At 51.9% G+C, this 14306-nt stretch overlaps 2 protein-coding genes across 12 annotated transcripts in view; one reads left to right on the top strand and one right to left on the bottom strand.

Moving 5' to 3' along the window:
• Positions 1–14306, top strand: part of LOC122614890 (myosin light chain kinase, smooth muscle-like) — a 26708-nt gene extending 12402 nt beyond the window's left edge. For 6 of the 11 annotated variants that reach the window (XM_043789607.1, XM_043789608.1, XM_043789606.1 and 3 more), the window contains 18 exons: positions 8–715; positions 778–950; positions 1278–1365; positions 1858–3181; positions 3244–3376; positions 4369–4537; positions 6289–6334; positions 6394–7265; positions 7321–7732; positions 8006–8378; positions 9690–10004; positions 10705–10979; positions 11043–11555; positions 11618–11959; positions 12019–12120; positions 12176–12353; positions 12475–13183; positions 13582–14306. In XM_043789607.1, the coding sequence (XP_043645542.1) occupies positions 8–715; positions 778–950; positions 1278–1365; positions 1858–3181; positions 3244–3376; positions 4369–4537; positions 6289–6334; positions 6394–7265; positions 7321–7732; positions 8006–8378; positions 9690–10004; positions 10705–10979; positions 11043–11555; positions 11618–11959; positions 12019–12120; positions 12176–12353; positions 12475–13183; positions 13582–13946 (7097 nt within the window). In that variant the 3' untranslated portion in view covers positions 13947–14306. Of the gene's footprint in view, positions 1–7; positions 716–777; positions 951–1087; positions 1366–1522; positions 1584–1857; positions 3182–3243; positions 3377–4368; positions 4538–6288; positions 6335–6393; positions 7266–7320; positions 7733–8005; positions 8379–8984; positions 9326–9428; positions 9446–9689; positions 10005–10704; positions 10980–11042; positions 11556–11617; positions 11960–12018; positions 12121–12175; positions 12354–12474; positions 13184–13581 lie in introns of those variants that run through there. The other 5 variants (XM_043789602.1, XM_043789609.1, XM_043789610.1 and 2 more) reach the window with 5 other exon arrangements.
• Positions 4539–6138, bottom strand: LOC122614893. The gene is made up of 3 exons (XM_043789616.1): positions 5925–6138; positions 5647–5840; positions 4539–5589 (listed from the first exon to the last, which is right to left on the bottom strand). Exons 1-3 carry the CDS (start codon positions 6059–6061, stop codon positions 4559–4561), a joined length of 1362 nt encoding a protein of 453 aa, XP_043645551.1. The 5' UTR covers positions 6062–6138; the 3' UTR covers positions 4539–4558.

Here is a 14306-nt window from a genome sequence, read left to right as displayed (position 1 = left end):
TTTGCAGACACATATTCTCTCAACGAGAATGAGTTGGTTCTGGACTGCCGCGTACGTGGCCAGCCGCGTCCTGAAATCCAGTGGATCAAGGGCACGGAGCCCATCGAGGGCAGTGAGAAGTACAAGCTGAGCGATCAGGCCGATGGCTATGCCAAGCTGGTCATCGTGAATCCCACAGAGAAGGACTCGGGCATCTATTGGTGTGTGGCCCGCAACGAGGGAGCGGAGAACAAGATCTCCCACCAGGTGGACTTCAAGGGACGCCAGCACTACTCGCTGGAGAAGACGCACGGATTCTTCCATCGCGATCCCAACAAGCCGCACTTCCTGCTGCCATTGGGCAACCAAACGGTCTGCAACGGCGGCACCGTGGCCATTTCCGCCCAATTCATGGAGACCAGCACACCCATCGAGGTCAAGTGGCTTCGCGATCGCAGGGTGGTGGACGGACCCAATGTCAAGGCCCTGGCCGATCGCGGCGTCTACACGCTGACCATCATGAATGCCGGTCCCGAGGTGGAGGGCACCTATACCTGCCGCGCCTCCAACGCCTTTGGTCGCATCGAATCGAATGTCAACGTCGATGTGGCCGTGGGTGCTGAGAAGGATGAGCGTCCCCCGCTGTTCCTCTCGCGACCGGACACCGAAATGAAGATCGCCGTGGGTGATCCCTTCTCGCTGTCCTTCCGCATTGCCGGCGATCCGAAACCAAAGCGTAAGCAGGGCATACCACCGATGGTGTGGAGTAACAGCTGAAGTATGGTCCTTGTTTTGCAGTCACCTTCATGAAGGGCACGAAGGACATTACCCAGTCGGACCGGGTCAGCAAAGAGGTGTCCGATGACTACACAAGATTCTCAGTGCAGCAAGCCCAGATCTCCGATTCTGGCACTTACTTCGTGGTAGCCCGCAACAACTTTGGCACTGACAGGATATTCGTCACCGTGACGGTAGGCTGCGTGTCTATATCTATGTCCTTATGGGATCTATATATACTAGTTGCTTTGTTGCTTGTGGCTGTCCCTCTATCGCTTTCGCTCACTAACCACTGCAATTCTTTCTCTTTTCTCTGCTTCTCTTATTCCAGATTAAAATACCCAAAAAGAAAGAAGAATAAAGCTTATTAATACAATTTATTTTGCAAATTTCGAACGCTCCCTGCAACAGCACCAAAATATAATTACAATTATATCATACTTAGCCCTCAGTCTACTTTCCTGACTCTATGTGTTCACTCAATGCAATACTATATATCGTTCTGACTACACAACTTATAGGTAAACCCGCGCGCCCGATCCGCCACGCCAACGCAACCACGCTGGGGCCTTCCCCTGGACAGTTATAGCGACACCTCGTACTTCAGAGGTAAGGATTGTATATTCCAGAGTGGTCATCCTTGTGCCAAGTGCAAAGTCCATGTTCATGTCCGTTGTGTTCCGTGTTGTCCGTGGGAGTGTCCTTTTCTGTCTATATGTGGCACTAATGACGAAGCCCAATCCTCATTTGCAATCATCATTTGCAGATCGGTTCAACCGCCCCAACAAACCTCGAACTACAAAAGATATTTCCTGTGAGATCGTAGAAACCCAGCACACAACCAATAACTATTCCTGTATTTATCTTTTGTTAGTATTTCTGAACGATTGACTTAATTACTTTTATTATCGTACCTACATATATAAATAATGTATTATATAAAGCACAGCAATCCAGCTTATACATTTACGTAGTGGAAACAAGAAAATAAAAAATATTTCTCCGGGGCGTAAAGACTTTTACTTGAGGTCACCTTACTATCCACTCCCATTCCCACTTGAGCCTCATTCATTTACGAATTTTCTCTCATCCATCCCTCAGATCCACCGGGTTGCATTTCCACCGAGCCACTGGTCGTGGATTCCGGACCCACCCACATCTCGTTGTCGTGGGGCAAGCCGGTTAGTGCCAACTCAGCTCCGGTGATGGCCTACAAGGTGGAGGCCTGGGTGGTGGGTCACGAGGGCGGTGCCTACTGGCGGGAGTTGGGTCTGACGCCCATCAACTCGTTCGACGCCTTCAACCTGAAGCCCAACGTTGAGTACCACTTCCGCGTGACGCCCAAGAACCGATATGGCTGGGGACCCACCGTCCAGACCAGCAGCCCGCTCCAAGTGGGCGTTGTCGAGTGCCTGCCGGAGTTCGTCAAGATCCTGCCGGGTCAGGCCAAGGCTCTGTTGGGCTCCTCCTTTACCCTGCAGTGCAACATGCGTGGCGCACCCAGGCCCCAGGTCAACTGGTTCAAGGATGGCATTCAGCTGAGCAGCAGCTCGGAACGCGTCAAGATCCGGCAGATCGGTTCAACCTGCGCCCTCACCATTGCCACCGTCAGCGAACTGGACTCGGGTCGTTACACCTGCGAGGCGACCAACTCGAAGGGCAGAGTTTCCACGTTTGCCCGCCTCCAAGTCGTCTCCGATTCGAGAATCTACGAGGCGGACTCGCGTCTGAAGGAGATCGCCCATGGTCGCAATGTGGCGGATGTTGGTGACTCGCTGCCCATCTTCACCATGCGCCTAAGGGATCGACGCGTCCAGGTGACCTATCCGGTACGACTCACCTGCCAGATCGTGGGCTATCCTGTGCCAGAGATCTTGTGGTACAAGGACGATCAGCTCATCCACACGGATAAAAAGCATCTGATCAGCGCCGAGGGACAGTTCTTCACGCTGGAAATTGCTGCCACCACGCTGGACGACAGCGGTACCTACACTTGCCTGGCGAGGAACGAGCTGGGTTCCGTATCCTGCCACTGCACCCTGGTGGTGGACAAGGGCATTCGAGCCTACATCTCGCCAGACTTCTATGTGCCCTTGGACCCCTTCTACATATTCCGCGAGGGTTCCGAGATCCGACTGTCCACTAAGGTCGAGGCCTATCCATCCGTCGGTGTCACTTGGCACCGCAACGGCATGCGCCTGCGACCTAGCCGCCGCCTGACCGCCACCTTGGACTCGAATGGCTTTGTGGAACTTATCATTGCCGAGGCCACGGTGCGGGATGCCGGAATCTATGTGTGCGTTGCATCCAACGTCGTGGGTAAAGTGGAAACCATCTGCCGCGTGGCCATTGATGAGGAGGAGAATAAGGTGGAGGCGCCGCAGCGATCCCTGGAAATCCCCAGCATTAAGACTGATGATCTGCCGTGAGTGTTGCATCTAGTATAGCGTATAGAAACCATCAATTGATGATTCATTTTCCCCCTAGTTATTCCAAGGAGCCCCTGTTTGTGGTCAAGCCCCGATCCAGCGAGGCGTACGAGGGTGACAACGTCATCATTTTCTGCGAGGTGGTCGGCGATCCCAAGCCCGAAGTCGTTTGGCTGCGCGATTTTCTGAATGTGAGTATGAGTATGTGGTGACGTATTGCGAGACCACCTTGCACATGTTGCACTTGCGCAGTTCGACGTCGCAATGAGTTAGTCAGTTGCATTCGCGGCGTCAGCAAATGTGGGTCGTTCCATCGCTACCTTCTCTCGATTCCAAACCCGTTGTCTTATCAGAGACTCAAGTTTAGGTGAACTAGCAACGTGGGCCCTACCGGCATCAGGAAGTTCGAATTTAATTTCCGCTCGAGCCAACTATAAATAGGCTACTCCCAGTGGGCCAGACACTTTAGTAGAACGTTTTTTCGAGTTGATACAGTTGCTCGCGCGGATAGAATTCGTTTTTGATTGATCCGCGAGCGCGAACAAAGTGTCCAAACAAGCGGAGCATCGCCTCCCTCTCAGAGGTAACCAGCCCAGTACCCGAGAATCCGATCCGCCAGCAAAGTGGCCACAGAGTGGCACGTGAAGAATAGAGTGCAGGGGCAGCTGGCTCGGATTACGGACAAGTGCGTCATACTGAAACGGTGCGCGTTATACAAGACCACTGGCACTCAGACAGATCTTACAAATCCGATTCGCTGTCAAACGCTAATTCAAGTTCAACCCATATCAAATAACAGGCTTGTTCGCAACAAACAATTACGCGAGCCAAAAAGGAAACAAAAATAAAAAATATTATTAGCCACTGTCGCGCACGAAGTCAACCAAGGAAGCGAGCAGGCAGGCAGGCAGGAGGAGTAGGAGGTCAGGGTGGGCAACGTATACCCATTACCAGTTTTCCTATTCGACAGTCTCGAAACTGAGTTTTGTGCTTATATGGCCATAAGCTTAACACAATAATAACAACGGCGGCCGAGTCAGCGTCAACGGCATCGACATTTGTATAAAGACAGTCGTGATTCATGATCTGCGACAGCCGCACAAGTCCTTATAGTCAAAGCTCATCGCATACATGACCTTGAGTCACTCAGCCCACTGATCGCCACCTTTTCTTTCGCCTGCAGCCGGAGTACTACAAGGACGCGCCCCACTTCCGGCGCATTGGAGACGGACCCGAGTACAGGCTGGAGATACCAAGCGCCAAGTTGGACTTCACCGGCACCTATTCCGTGATAGCCAGCAATTGCCATGGCGAGGCCAAGGCTGTAATATCGCTACAAATATTCGCCAAAGGTAAGCAGCAAAATGCATTTATTAACTGGACTGGGGGTAGATATTCAAGAGGCGGGGAAAGACCACGTCCCGCCAGAACTCTTCGGCCATGGTCAGCAAACTGCTCACGAATTCCGGATCCGCTTGTACCCAAACGTAGTGCAGAGCTCCATTGCTTTCGAACGTTGGACTCAGCACGCAGTAGAGGGCCTTTTTTACATTTGCGGCAAACATCTGAATTTGTATTTGGGCCATGTACTTGGGTGCAATAGACTCGCGAGCCTCGAGGTACTTCTCAAAGTCCTCATCTGTCTTTGGCGATTTGATTTCGACAATGTGATCGTCCGTGATGCCATCGGGGGCAGCGCACAGGAAGGGGAAGCTCTCGTGCAGGATCAAACCGCATTCTATGTAGTTCTTGTTCTCCAGTTTCTCGGTCTGTTTCAATATGAATCGCTTGTGTTCCTTCTGTTGCACCCGATCGGCGTTGTTCTTGTCACGCCCTTTGCAAAACATCATATTGAAGATTTGATCGTCATCCTCGGGAGTTTTGCGGTTAATGATCATGTGCATCATGGAGCAACGGATGCGCATGTACTGCACCTCCACCCACAGTCGGGTTTTGTATTTACTCCGTGTCGCATCGTACAGGCTTTCGATAATTCCCGTCTGAGCCTGTGCCTCCATGTGTTGCACATAGCTGGCTGGATCAACGACGTTGTACTCTGATGCTCGGAGCAGCACATGGTGCACAAACATGGGCTCGAACTCATCGGTGGTCTCCACACATTGGCGGTAGAGCGCCGAGTCCCTGCCGCAGTTGGCCAGCTCCTCTAGAATGTTTTCTAGGAAGGCTTCTCCCTCGCTGGCACTAAGTTCCTTCGAGTTTAGTTCGCTCTCCATTCGCACCTCATCCTTGGGCATTAAATCACATATTCGAGTAGCAGTTGTCGGTTCCGGTTGCACCAGATTTTCCAATTCATGGCCCCAAAACTCCACCACAGCCGAGGGATTTCGATCTGTGCTCTTGTTTAGCAGCCAAAAGGTGAAGGCCACGATGTGGGCACATGTGCCTGAAATGGGCTACAGATTAGGAACTAGACAATTGTAGCAAATGGAGTAATCCTCACATGCTGCGGCGCACAGGCTGCACTGCCCGTCCATGATCATCCGCGCACTTTCAACGACCTTGAGCGCCACATTCGCGTGGGTTTCCGTGTTGGCGAAGTCGGTGGCGGAAAACACGAGCCCCTTGAGTTCGCAAACATCGCCATGTCGGCGCAGTTGGACGTAATCCGTCAGGAGATCATTTTTATCCGTTGGTCTGCGGGCAGAAATTAAATATAAATATATTTAATTGAATACGCAGTGCATATACATATGTATGTGCGAAAGGGATGGCACTCACATTTGTTTTGATTTCTCAGAGGCGCCGGATAGGCAAAAATTGTACACCATTCCGCTGGTGAGAGCAGGTATATTGTGTATGTCTGCTTTGCGGAAGCCGGGTTCCAGGTCCATGGGCACAATAATCATGCCCCTCATCTTATTTTAACCAGAATTTGGACACAAAAAGTTGCAAAACCTATGCTGCGCTAAAAATAAACATTGGGCCACAAGTGCTATCGATTATCGATAATAGAAATCGGAATACTAAGACCGTTGATTAGCCAAGACACATATCGCAACTGCTTGGCAAGCAGTCCAAAGGGCGCAAATTTCAAATATTTTCTTAGTCAAAGTTCTTAAGCATAATATCTTGTTTTCACCAGATATACTCAACAAAAGCCGCATGGATAAAGTGCACACGAGACATGGGTAAGTTTAACCTTTATAATGAGGTAAAGTGTCATTAATAAGCGTCAACAATTATTCAGCAACATCGAGACCCTTCCCCGATTCGTTCGCAACTTGCGAAACCTGCGCTGTTGCGATGGGGATGCGATATCGCTGGAATGCCATGTTGAGGCCGATCCAGAGCCATTCATCATCTGGGAAAAGGATGGGCATGTTGTGCCCAGCGATCGCGACTACGTAATGTCCTTCGATGGCACAAAGGCCACGCTGAGCATTCCGCGCGTGTATCCAGAGGATGAAGGCGAGTACACGTGCGTGGCCAAGAACTCGGTGGGCCGCAGTCTCTCCTCCGCCTGCATCATTGTGGATGTGCCCGAGGAGAAGGAGAATATGCTGAGCCGCCAGCTGGCGCGTCCCAGTGGCCTGCTCTCCGCCCACTCCACGCCACGTTCCACGCCGAGATCGACTCCCGCCCGAAGCTTCTCTCCCCTGCGCCTGTCCTACCGCACCAGCAGCATCGATCTGTCCGCGGTGGCGGAACGGAGACGCAGTGATGCCCGGAATGCCATCACGGCGCCCAAGTTTCTCGCCATTCCCTACAACCGCGTCGTCGAGGAGGGCGACAGTGTGCGCTTCCAGTGCGCCATCGCCGGACATCCCACGCCATGGGCGACGTGGGACAAGGATGGCCTGATTGTGACACCCACGCCGCGCATTGCCGTCAAGGAAATCGACGATCTTCGCATCATAGAGATCGATGAGGTGACCTTCGACGATGCCGGCCTGTACCGCGTCACTTTGGAGAACGATTTCGGGCGCATTGAGGCCACCGCCCGCTTGGACGTAATCCGCAGCTCCCGCTACTCCAAGTCGCCGTCGGTGCGCAGCGTGCGTGCCTCCTCCTCCCGCCGAAATGCCCATTTGTACAGGCGCATCATGGGTCCATCCACAGGTGGGTGGTGCTCCTTACCCAATTTATATCTATATCTATATCCTTAAATTCACAGCAATTGGCGGACGCATGGCTCTGGCAAGTGGCTATCGGGGCTCCTCGGTGCCCTCGGTGAGATTCTACCACAACGACGTGGAGCTGGAGGCCTCGGAACGAGTGCACATCCTGCTGCAGGACTCCATGGCCCTGCTGGTCGTGGACAATGTGACGCGCGAGGATGAGGGCCAGTACACCTGCATCATAAGCGGCGACCACGATCCCCTCATCAGTTCCACCACAGTCACCTTCCATGACCCGAAGACGACGATTCCCAGGCGCCGTGCTGTCATCACGGAACCACTGCCCGAGATTACCAAATCGCTGGAGGGCGAGGTGATCGATCTGTGCTGCTCCATCGATTGCGACGAGCCCTACAGCTACGTATGGCTGCGGAATGGCGAAATTCTACCGGACAGCGATGAGTTCAAGTGAGTAGCTGATGGCTGAAGGAAGCCGTCTCTTATCAGCAATGGTAGTTAATTGTAGTTCATAGCTCTTTCATTTAAACATTATATTGTAATAAATTGTTTTCTTAATTAGTTACTAAAACATTACCAGTTTGCTGAGTGTTTTATAAGCACCCACTTTCCAGCGATTAACTCGGATTGAATAACAAAGGCCAATGGGCTCCCTTTGTTTCGACCTTAATGCAAACTATGCACATATGTATATATTTATGTCACTTTCATTGCTCACTGCAGTTACATTGATCACGGCAATGGACGCCTCTGCCTGCGAATCAACGACGCCTTCGACATTGACTCCGGCACCTACACCTGTCAGGTGTTTACGTCCAGCGACATCAACGACTCCACCTCCGACTCCAATCCGAACTGCAGCTCCATTTCCAGCGGATGCGATTGCAGCAGCAGCGGCGAACTGTGCGTCCTGGAGCGCGATCTCCGTGGCCAGGACGAGGAGTGTGTCCAGCTGCTGAAGACGCCACTACCGGTGGTCTGCGCCGCCGGCGAGGAAGCCCTCTTCTACGCCCGTGTTTTCCCCTGCGAAGCGGAAGCCGACTGGTATCTCAATGGGCAGCTTTTAGCCCAGGCGGATGACTCACATAACATGACGGTGCGTATGCGTAATTAACGTAATAAACTTCGCAACGGAGTGTTTGGCCCCAAAAACCGAAACCGTCACCGAAACCGTAGCCGAAATCAAAACGAAAGCAAAAACAGAGCTCTTCATTTTCAACTCTTGCCTTGCCGCAGGCTGCTTCTTCGCACTCTTGGCCGCGAAAACAATAATAATAATTGTGAACATATATATTTTGATCTATGTACATATCGACTCGAATGTGTGAGAGCATGCTCATTTGCATAAGCCGCATATGGGAGGGAGGAGCTGCCAAAGATGCGAGCTGCATGTCAACGATGTTGCTGCTGGGCAACCATTCGTTCATCGGCGCTCGAGCGGCGCACATCTCGGTGTCATCGGTTTCAATATACACAGCTCCCCCATCCAGATGATTAGGAAATCAAAGAGCCCAGCTCAAACCGAATCAGAAGCAGAATCAGAATCCCAATCGATCGATCGGCACAGGGGCGTGACAAGATGTCACAGGTAGGCGATGGCGAGCCAAATGGATTGCCAGTATCAATATCGCTGGCGTTCGGTTTAAGCCCCCGTAACTATTCCCATTCCCATTTCAATACCCATTCGATAAGGAACGCCGTTTGTGCTCCAATGAAAATGAGAGCGGGCGCGAAAGTGTCATTGTCACGATCACCCCGCTTCGGTCGCCCGTCGTCCGTCGTCCGTCCGCTCATGGAATTCCGCTCGTGGCGTGGCTCCCATCCGTTCCCGCTGCTCGCTTAATTGTTGCGTGCCACGGAGAGCAGCGTTCAGTTCTATAGCAACCTCAGTCCGCGTCGCGTCGCGTAGCGTCACCAGCACCTTGCTCCGGACTCGGTTCGCCCGGATTCGCATTCGGATTCGGATCTCCTCCCTCTCCAGACACTTGTGCACACAGTATATAATTGTTTACCCATGCGAGCGAGGTGTACACCGGGAGAAAAGTAACCAAACCGCGATGTTATGTGTTATTGCAATGCAACGTGAATAACTAAATCATCAGCATAAAGTTTCATAAAGTTTTAATGATATATTTTAAACTTTCAACTTAACTAGCAATAAACGTAAATAAAGCTTTTCAAATGGTTTAAAAATCATCTCTATAAAGAACTAAAAGTTTATCAGAAGATTTTAATCAATGATGCTTATGTTCCAATGAAATTGCCATTAATAAAGCTTTCGAGAATGCTAAATAATTTGGCTCACTTAAATAACAATAATTACTTAATTGAATCGTAATTACACAATTAAGTACTAGCACTTCCCTCAGTGCATGTGCGATTTGCGCTAATTTTTCCTTCCTTCCAGTTGGAGTCTTATCCAGAGAACGGCATTCGGCTGCTGCGCATGCGCGACGTGACCGCATCGAGGAGCGGCGAGATCTGTCTGCAGGTGAAGCATCCCCAGGCGGAGTCCCGTCGCATTCCCGCCACCCGCACCTACACCAGCCTCCTGGTACTGCCCGCCATCCGGGGCAACAGCTCCTCCCCCTCCTCCTCGCTGGCGGCCAGAAGCTGCATTTCGACGCGCCCCGAGGACTGCACCGCCTTGATTGGTGGACATGTTCGGCTGAGCGTACGCTACGAGCCATTCCCGGGCACCCAGGTCATCTGGTACAAGGCGGTGAGTGGGGGGGATATTATCTTTATTATTATTATCATATCCAATATATAAATAGCCATGCAGCTCGAGCTCTAGGGCGGTGGTCGGCTTATGGTAACTGGTCCGGTTTCGAATCGGAGCGTGGTGTTGTGCAATCTCGACCCAATTTGGAGCTAGCAGGCAGACCAGAGGATTACGGATCCAAATTCCATATTCCATATTCTTTATCTGCCATAAGCCCACTCGGCACCCCATCTCGATAGCCCACTGTCTCGCTTTGGGCATTTGGGCTAGGTCTCTCTTTACTGGGACTGTGTCACGATCAGCTTGCGGTGTTGTTCGCTTGGGTTCGCTGGGCCAGTTGGGTTGCTTGGGTTGGTCGGTTTGCTTGGGTGGCTTAGGGTGCTGCGATTGCCTAGACTGGCTACGTAATGGTTGCAAACCGCAAATGCTGGGCGAGTCGCACCAGCGAAGGTTGACTACATCGATGCACGCGAAACAAATCACCTACCCAACTGAGCTATTCATCATATCTTTATCTTTAAGAGGCAGCCGAATTTATCTCCTTTTCACACTTAAGGCCAAGTAAACAATGTGTTTAGAGCTCCTATTAAACTATTTGTATATTTAAAGTATAGGTGCAACTTAGTCCAAATAGGTCTATACCTTTTTCCCAGTGTAAGCCGACCACTTCTCACACATGTCTCTCTTCGCTCCACAGTGCCATCCCATTGTTGAGGGCTCCAATGTGACGATCCGGACGACGAGCCAGCAGTCGACGCTCTACATCACGGACATCTCGGCGGACGACAGTGGCAAGTATACGGTGGAGGTGATGAACGACTACGGCGTGGAGGCGGCCGCTGCCTCGGTGGCCGTGGAAGGTCCTCCGGAGCCACCAAGTGGCCAGCCCAGTGTATCCCTCGGTCCAGATCGCGTGGCCGTCGCCTGGTGTGGTCCACCCTACGACGGTGGCTGTATGCTCACAGGTTTTATGTAAGTACCATCGGACTCAACTAACTCTCCCACACATGGGTAATACAAGTCGCATCCCCACAGCATTGAGATGCAGACCATTGGGCAGGACGGTGATGAGGACAGCTGGCAGCTGGTGACCCGAGTGGTGGACAGCTTGGCGTACACGGTGAAGAACCTACAGCCACAGATGCAGTACCGATTCCGAGTGCGTGCCGAGAATGTCCACGGACGCAGTGCACCCGGCCAGGCCAGCGAACTGGTACAGATAACCAATAGGCCACAGAGAACTACATCAGATGCCAGCGATCATTTCGGACGGACGACAGTGAGCGTGCAGTCTGGTGGAGATTTCAAATCGCGTTTCGAGATCATCGAGGAGCTGGGCAAGGGGCGATTTGGCATCGTTTACAAGGTGCAGGAGCGCGGCCAGCCGGAGCAGCTGCTGGCCGCCAAGGTGATCAAGTGCATCAAGTCTCAGGATCGGCAGAAGGTGCTCGAGGAGATCTCCATCATGCGCTCGCTGCAGCATCCCAAGCTCCTCCAGCTGGCTGCCTCCTTCGAAAGTCCCAGGGAGATTGTCATGGTGATGGAGTAGTAAGTATTACCATACATATCTTTGGAGGATCTCCACTGACCAGTGGATTCTGATTCCCTAGCATCACTGGCGGCGAATTGTTCGAGCGTGTGGTGGCCGACGACTTCACCTTGACCGAAATGGACTGCATCCTGTTCCTGCGACAGGTGTGCGATGGAGTGGCCTACATGCACGGCCAGAGTGTGGTGCACCTCGATCTGAAGCCGGAGAACATTATGTGCCATACCCGCACCAGCCACCAGATCAAGATCATTGACTTTGGACTGGCCCAACGACTGGATACGAAAGCACCCGTCCGCGTTCTCTTCGGAACCCCAGAGTTCATACCACCGGAGATCATCAGCTACGAGCCCATAGGTTTTAAGTCCGACATGTGGAGCGTGGGCGTCATTTGCTACGTGCTGTGAGTGGAGCACATGGAATATTCCTTCTGGGACTATAATAATAACTTGATATTTGTAGACTCTCGGGTCTGTCACCCTTCATGGGCGACACCGATGTGGAAACCTTCTCGAATATAACCAGAGCGGACTACGACTACGATGACGAGGCCTTTGACTGCGTGTAAGTTGGCATATCTTCACCTGACATTCCTAGATCCTAAAACCATTTCACGCAGTTCGCAAGAGGCCAAGGACTTCATCTCGCAGCTACTGGTCCACCGCAAGGAGGAGCGCCTGACCGCCCAGCAATGCCTGGAGTCCAAGTGGCTGAGCCAGCGCCCCGACGATAATCTCAGCAACAACAAGATCTGCACGGACAAGCTGAAGAAGTTCATCATTCGGCGCAAGTGGCAGGTTAGTAAATGCTTCAAGCTCGCTGCTTCCAAAAACCCTAACTAAATGCGCAATCCTAAATGCTGCTACCTTTCTAACCCTGCCCGCTGCTGCTATTCGCTGCTATTCGCTGCTAATCCAGAAAACCGGAAATGCCATCCGTGCTCTTGGCCGCATGGCCAACCTGTCGGTGTCGCGAAGGAACTCTGCCATCGCCATGGGAGTGCTGAGCAGTCCAAGGCCTTCGATATCCGGTCTGGGCATGCTGACCGCCAGTGCCATCGGTGGTGGGACTAGCACCCAGATGACATCGCTCCACGAGGAGGAGGACGACTTCAGCGGGGAGATGCCGCCAGTGGAGAAGCGCACCGTTCTCAAGCTGCGGGACAAGTCGCAGTGCAGTGAACGCAGTGACTCGGGCTACAGCGAGTGCTCCAATTGCAGTGGCGCCCAGGAGACGCTGCTCCTCTCGCTGGCCAAGTCCAAGCTGGAGGCGATAGCGAAGGCGAGCACCTTGCCCGCCGTCGTGCACGACGACACGGAGCATTCCGTCACCCTGGAGCTGCCCACCAAGGGCGAGGCCATCATGCGCTCCGACTTCACCAACACCATCAAGATGCGCAAGAAGTCACTGGAGGACAGCGCTGCGCGGGAGAAACCAAAGTGCAAGCCCCAGGTCAAGCCCCTCTTGTGTGAGTCCAAGCTGAAGGTGTCCCAGCTGAAGGACAGGTTCCAGGTGTCACCTGCTCCTGCTTCTGCATCCGCATCCGCATCCGCTGCTAACAAACCTCCGCTTGCCTTTGAGTCCTACAAAATAGCCAAGGTGGCGAGTGTGGGACGCATCAGTAGAAGTAACTTTTGCTCGTGACCCCAAACGGATCTTGAAGTATTGCTAGGGCTTTAAAATCTTAATTTTAATCACAAATAATCTGAAATTGATTTGAATTAACAGAAAACACCGTTTCTTAACTAATACCAACTGGTTAAGTAACTTAGCTTAAACTTTGTAAGTTTAACTTAGCTCGAATTCATTTAATAGCTGTCTGACATAACAACTATTTAAACTATCAATCTAACGATATATTTACATGTAACAAGATAGTAACTAGAGAAGGTAACCATAGTCCTGCTAAATATACTTAACTCTCCGTATAAGATCATGATCATGAAAGTTCCTTTAAGATCCGTTTAGGGCTTGTTCTTCAACCCAAACATACCACTAACCCTCTGATTGTTTTCCAATTTGCAGCAGAGGAGTCTGGGAGGAGCGGCAGAGGCGCCGGCTCCAGCATACCCAGTGGATCCGCCAAAGGCAAGCCACCCCAGGTGCGGTCCATGCCCAGCTCTCCGCTGCCCCAGCGATCCGCGACGCCGACGCGGCTGATGAGCCAACGTGTCCGCGAGGCGGCCGAGCGTCTTGCCCAACAGCACACGGTGGCCAGTGCTCGGCGGCAGTTTGGCAATGGGAAGGGCACTGGAACTGGCACTGGCAATGGTAATGGCAACAGTAATGGCAATGGTAATGGGAACACGGCGGAGACGGCGAATCGCGAATCACGCGCGCGACGTCTCATCAACCGATTCAACAACGAAACGCAGCATATCACGTCCTAGATTAAGTCGGTTAAATGCCGACGAGCATAACTTTATTACAGATAAAGCAGATATATAGCATTGTTTAAGTAAAAAAGAAATATACCCCAGAGAAACTCTACGAAACACTCGAATATGAAGCGACTGCGACTGCGAACGCGAGGCGACTGCGGATCCGAACGCACCCACCCAGCATCCTGGATCGCGGACAACGTATCGCGGATCCACAATCCACACCCACTCACAGTAGGATATATATGCAAGGACTCCCTCCGGTCAGAGGGAACTGTACTTAGGCTAGAGGAAGCTAAGTGTTTAAATTATTGTATCGATTTATATACATATTTACCATACTAATTAAAGTTAATGTAACGAAACGCA

Source organism: Drosophila teissieri, chromosome 2R, assembly GCF_016746235.2.
Source record: "Drosophila teissieri strain GT53w chromosome 2R, Prin_Dtei_1.1, whole genome shotgun sequence".
Taxonomy (NCBI): Eukaryota; Metazoa; Arthropoda; class Insecta; order Diptera; family Drosophilidae; genus Drosophila; species Drosophila teissieri.
This window is presented reverse-complemented; position numbering and strand designations above follow the sequence as displayed.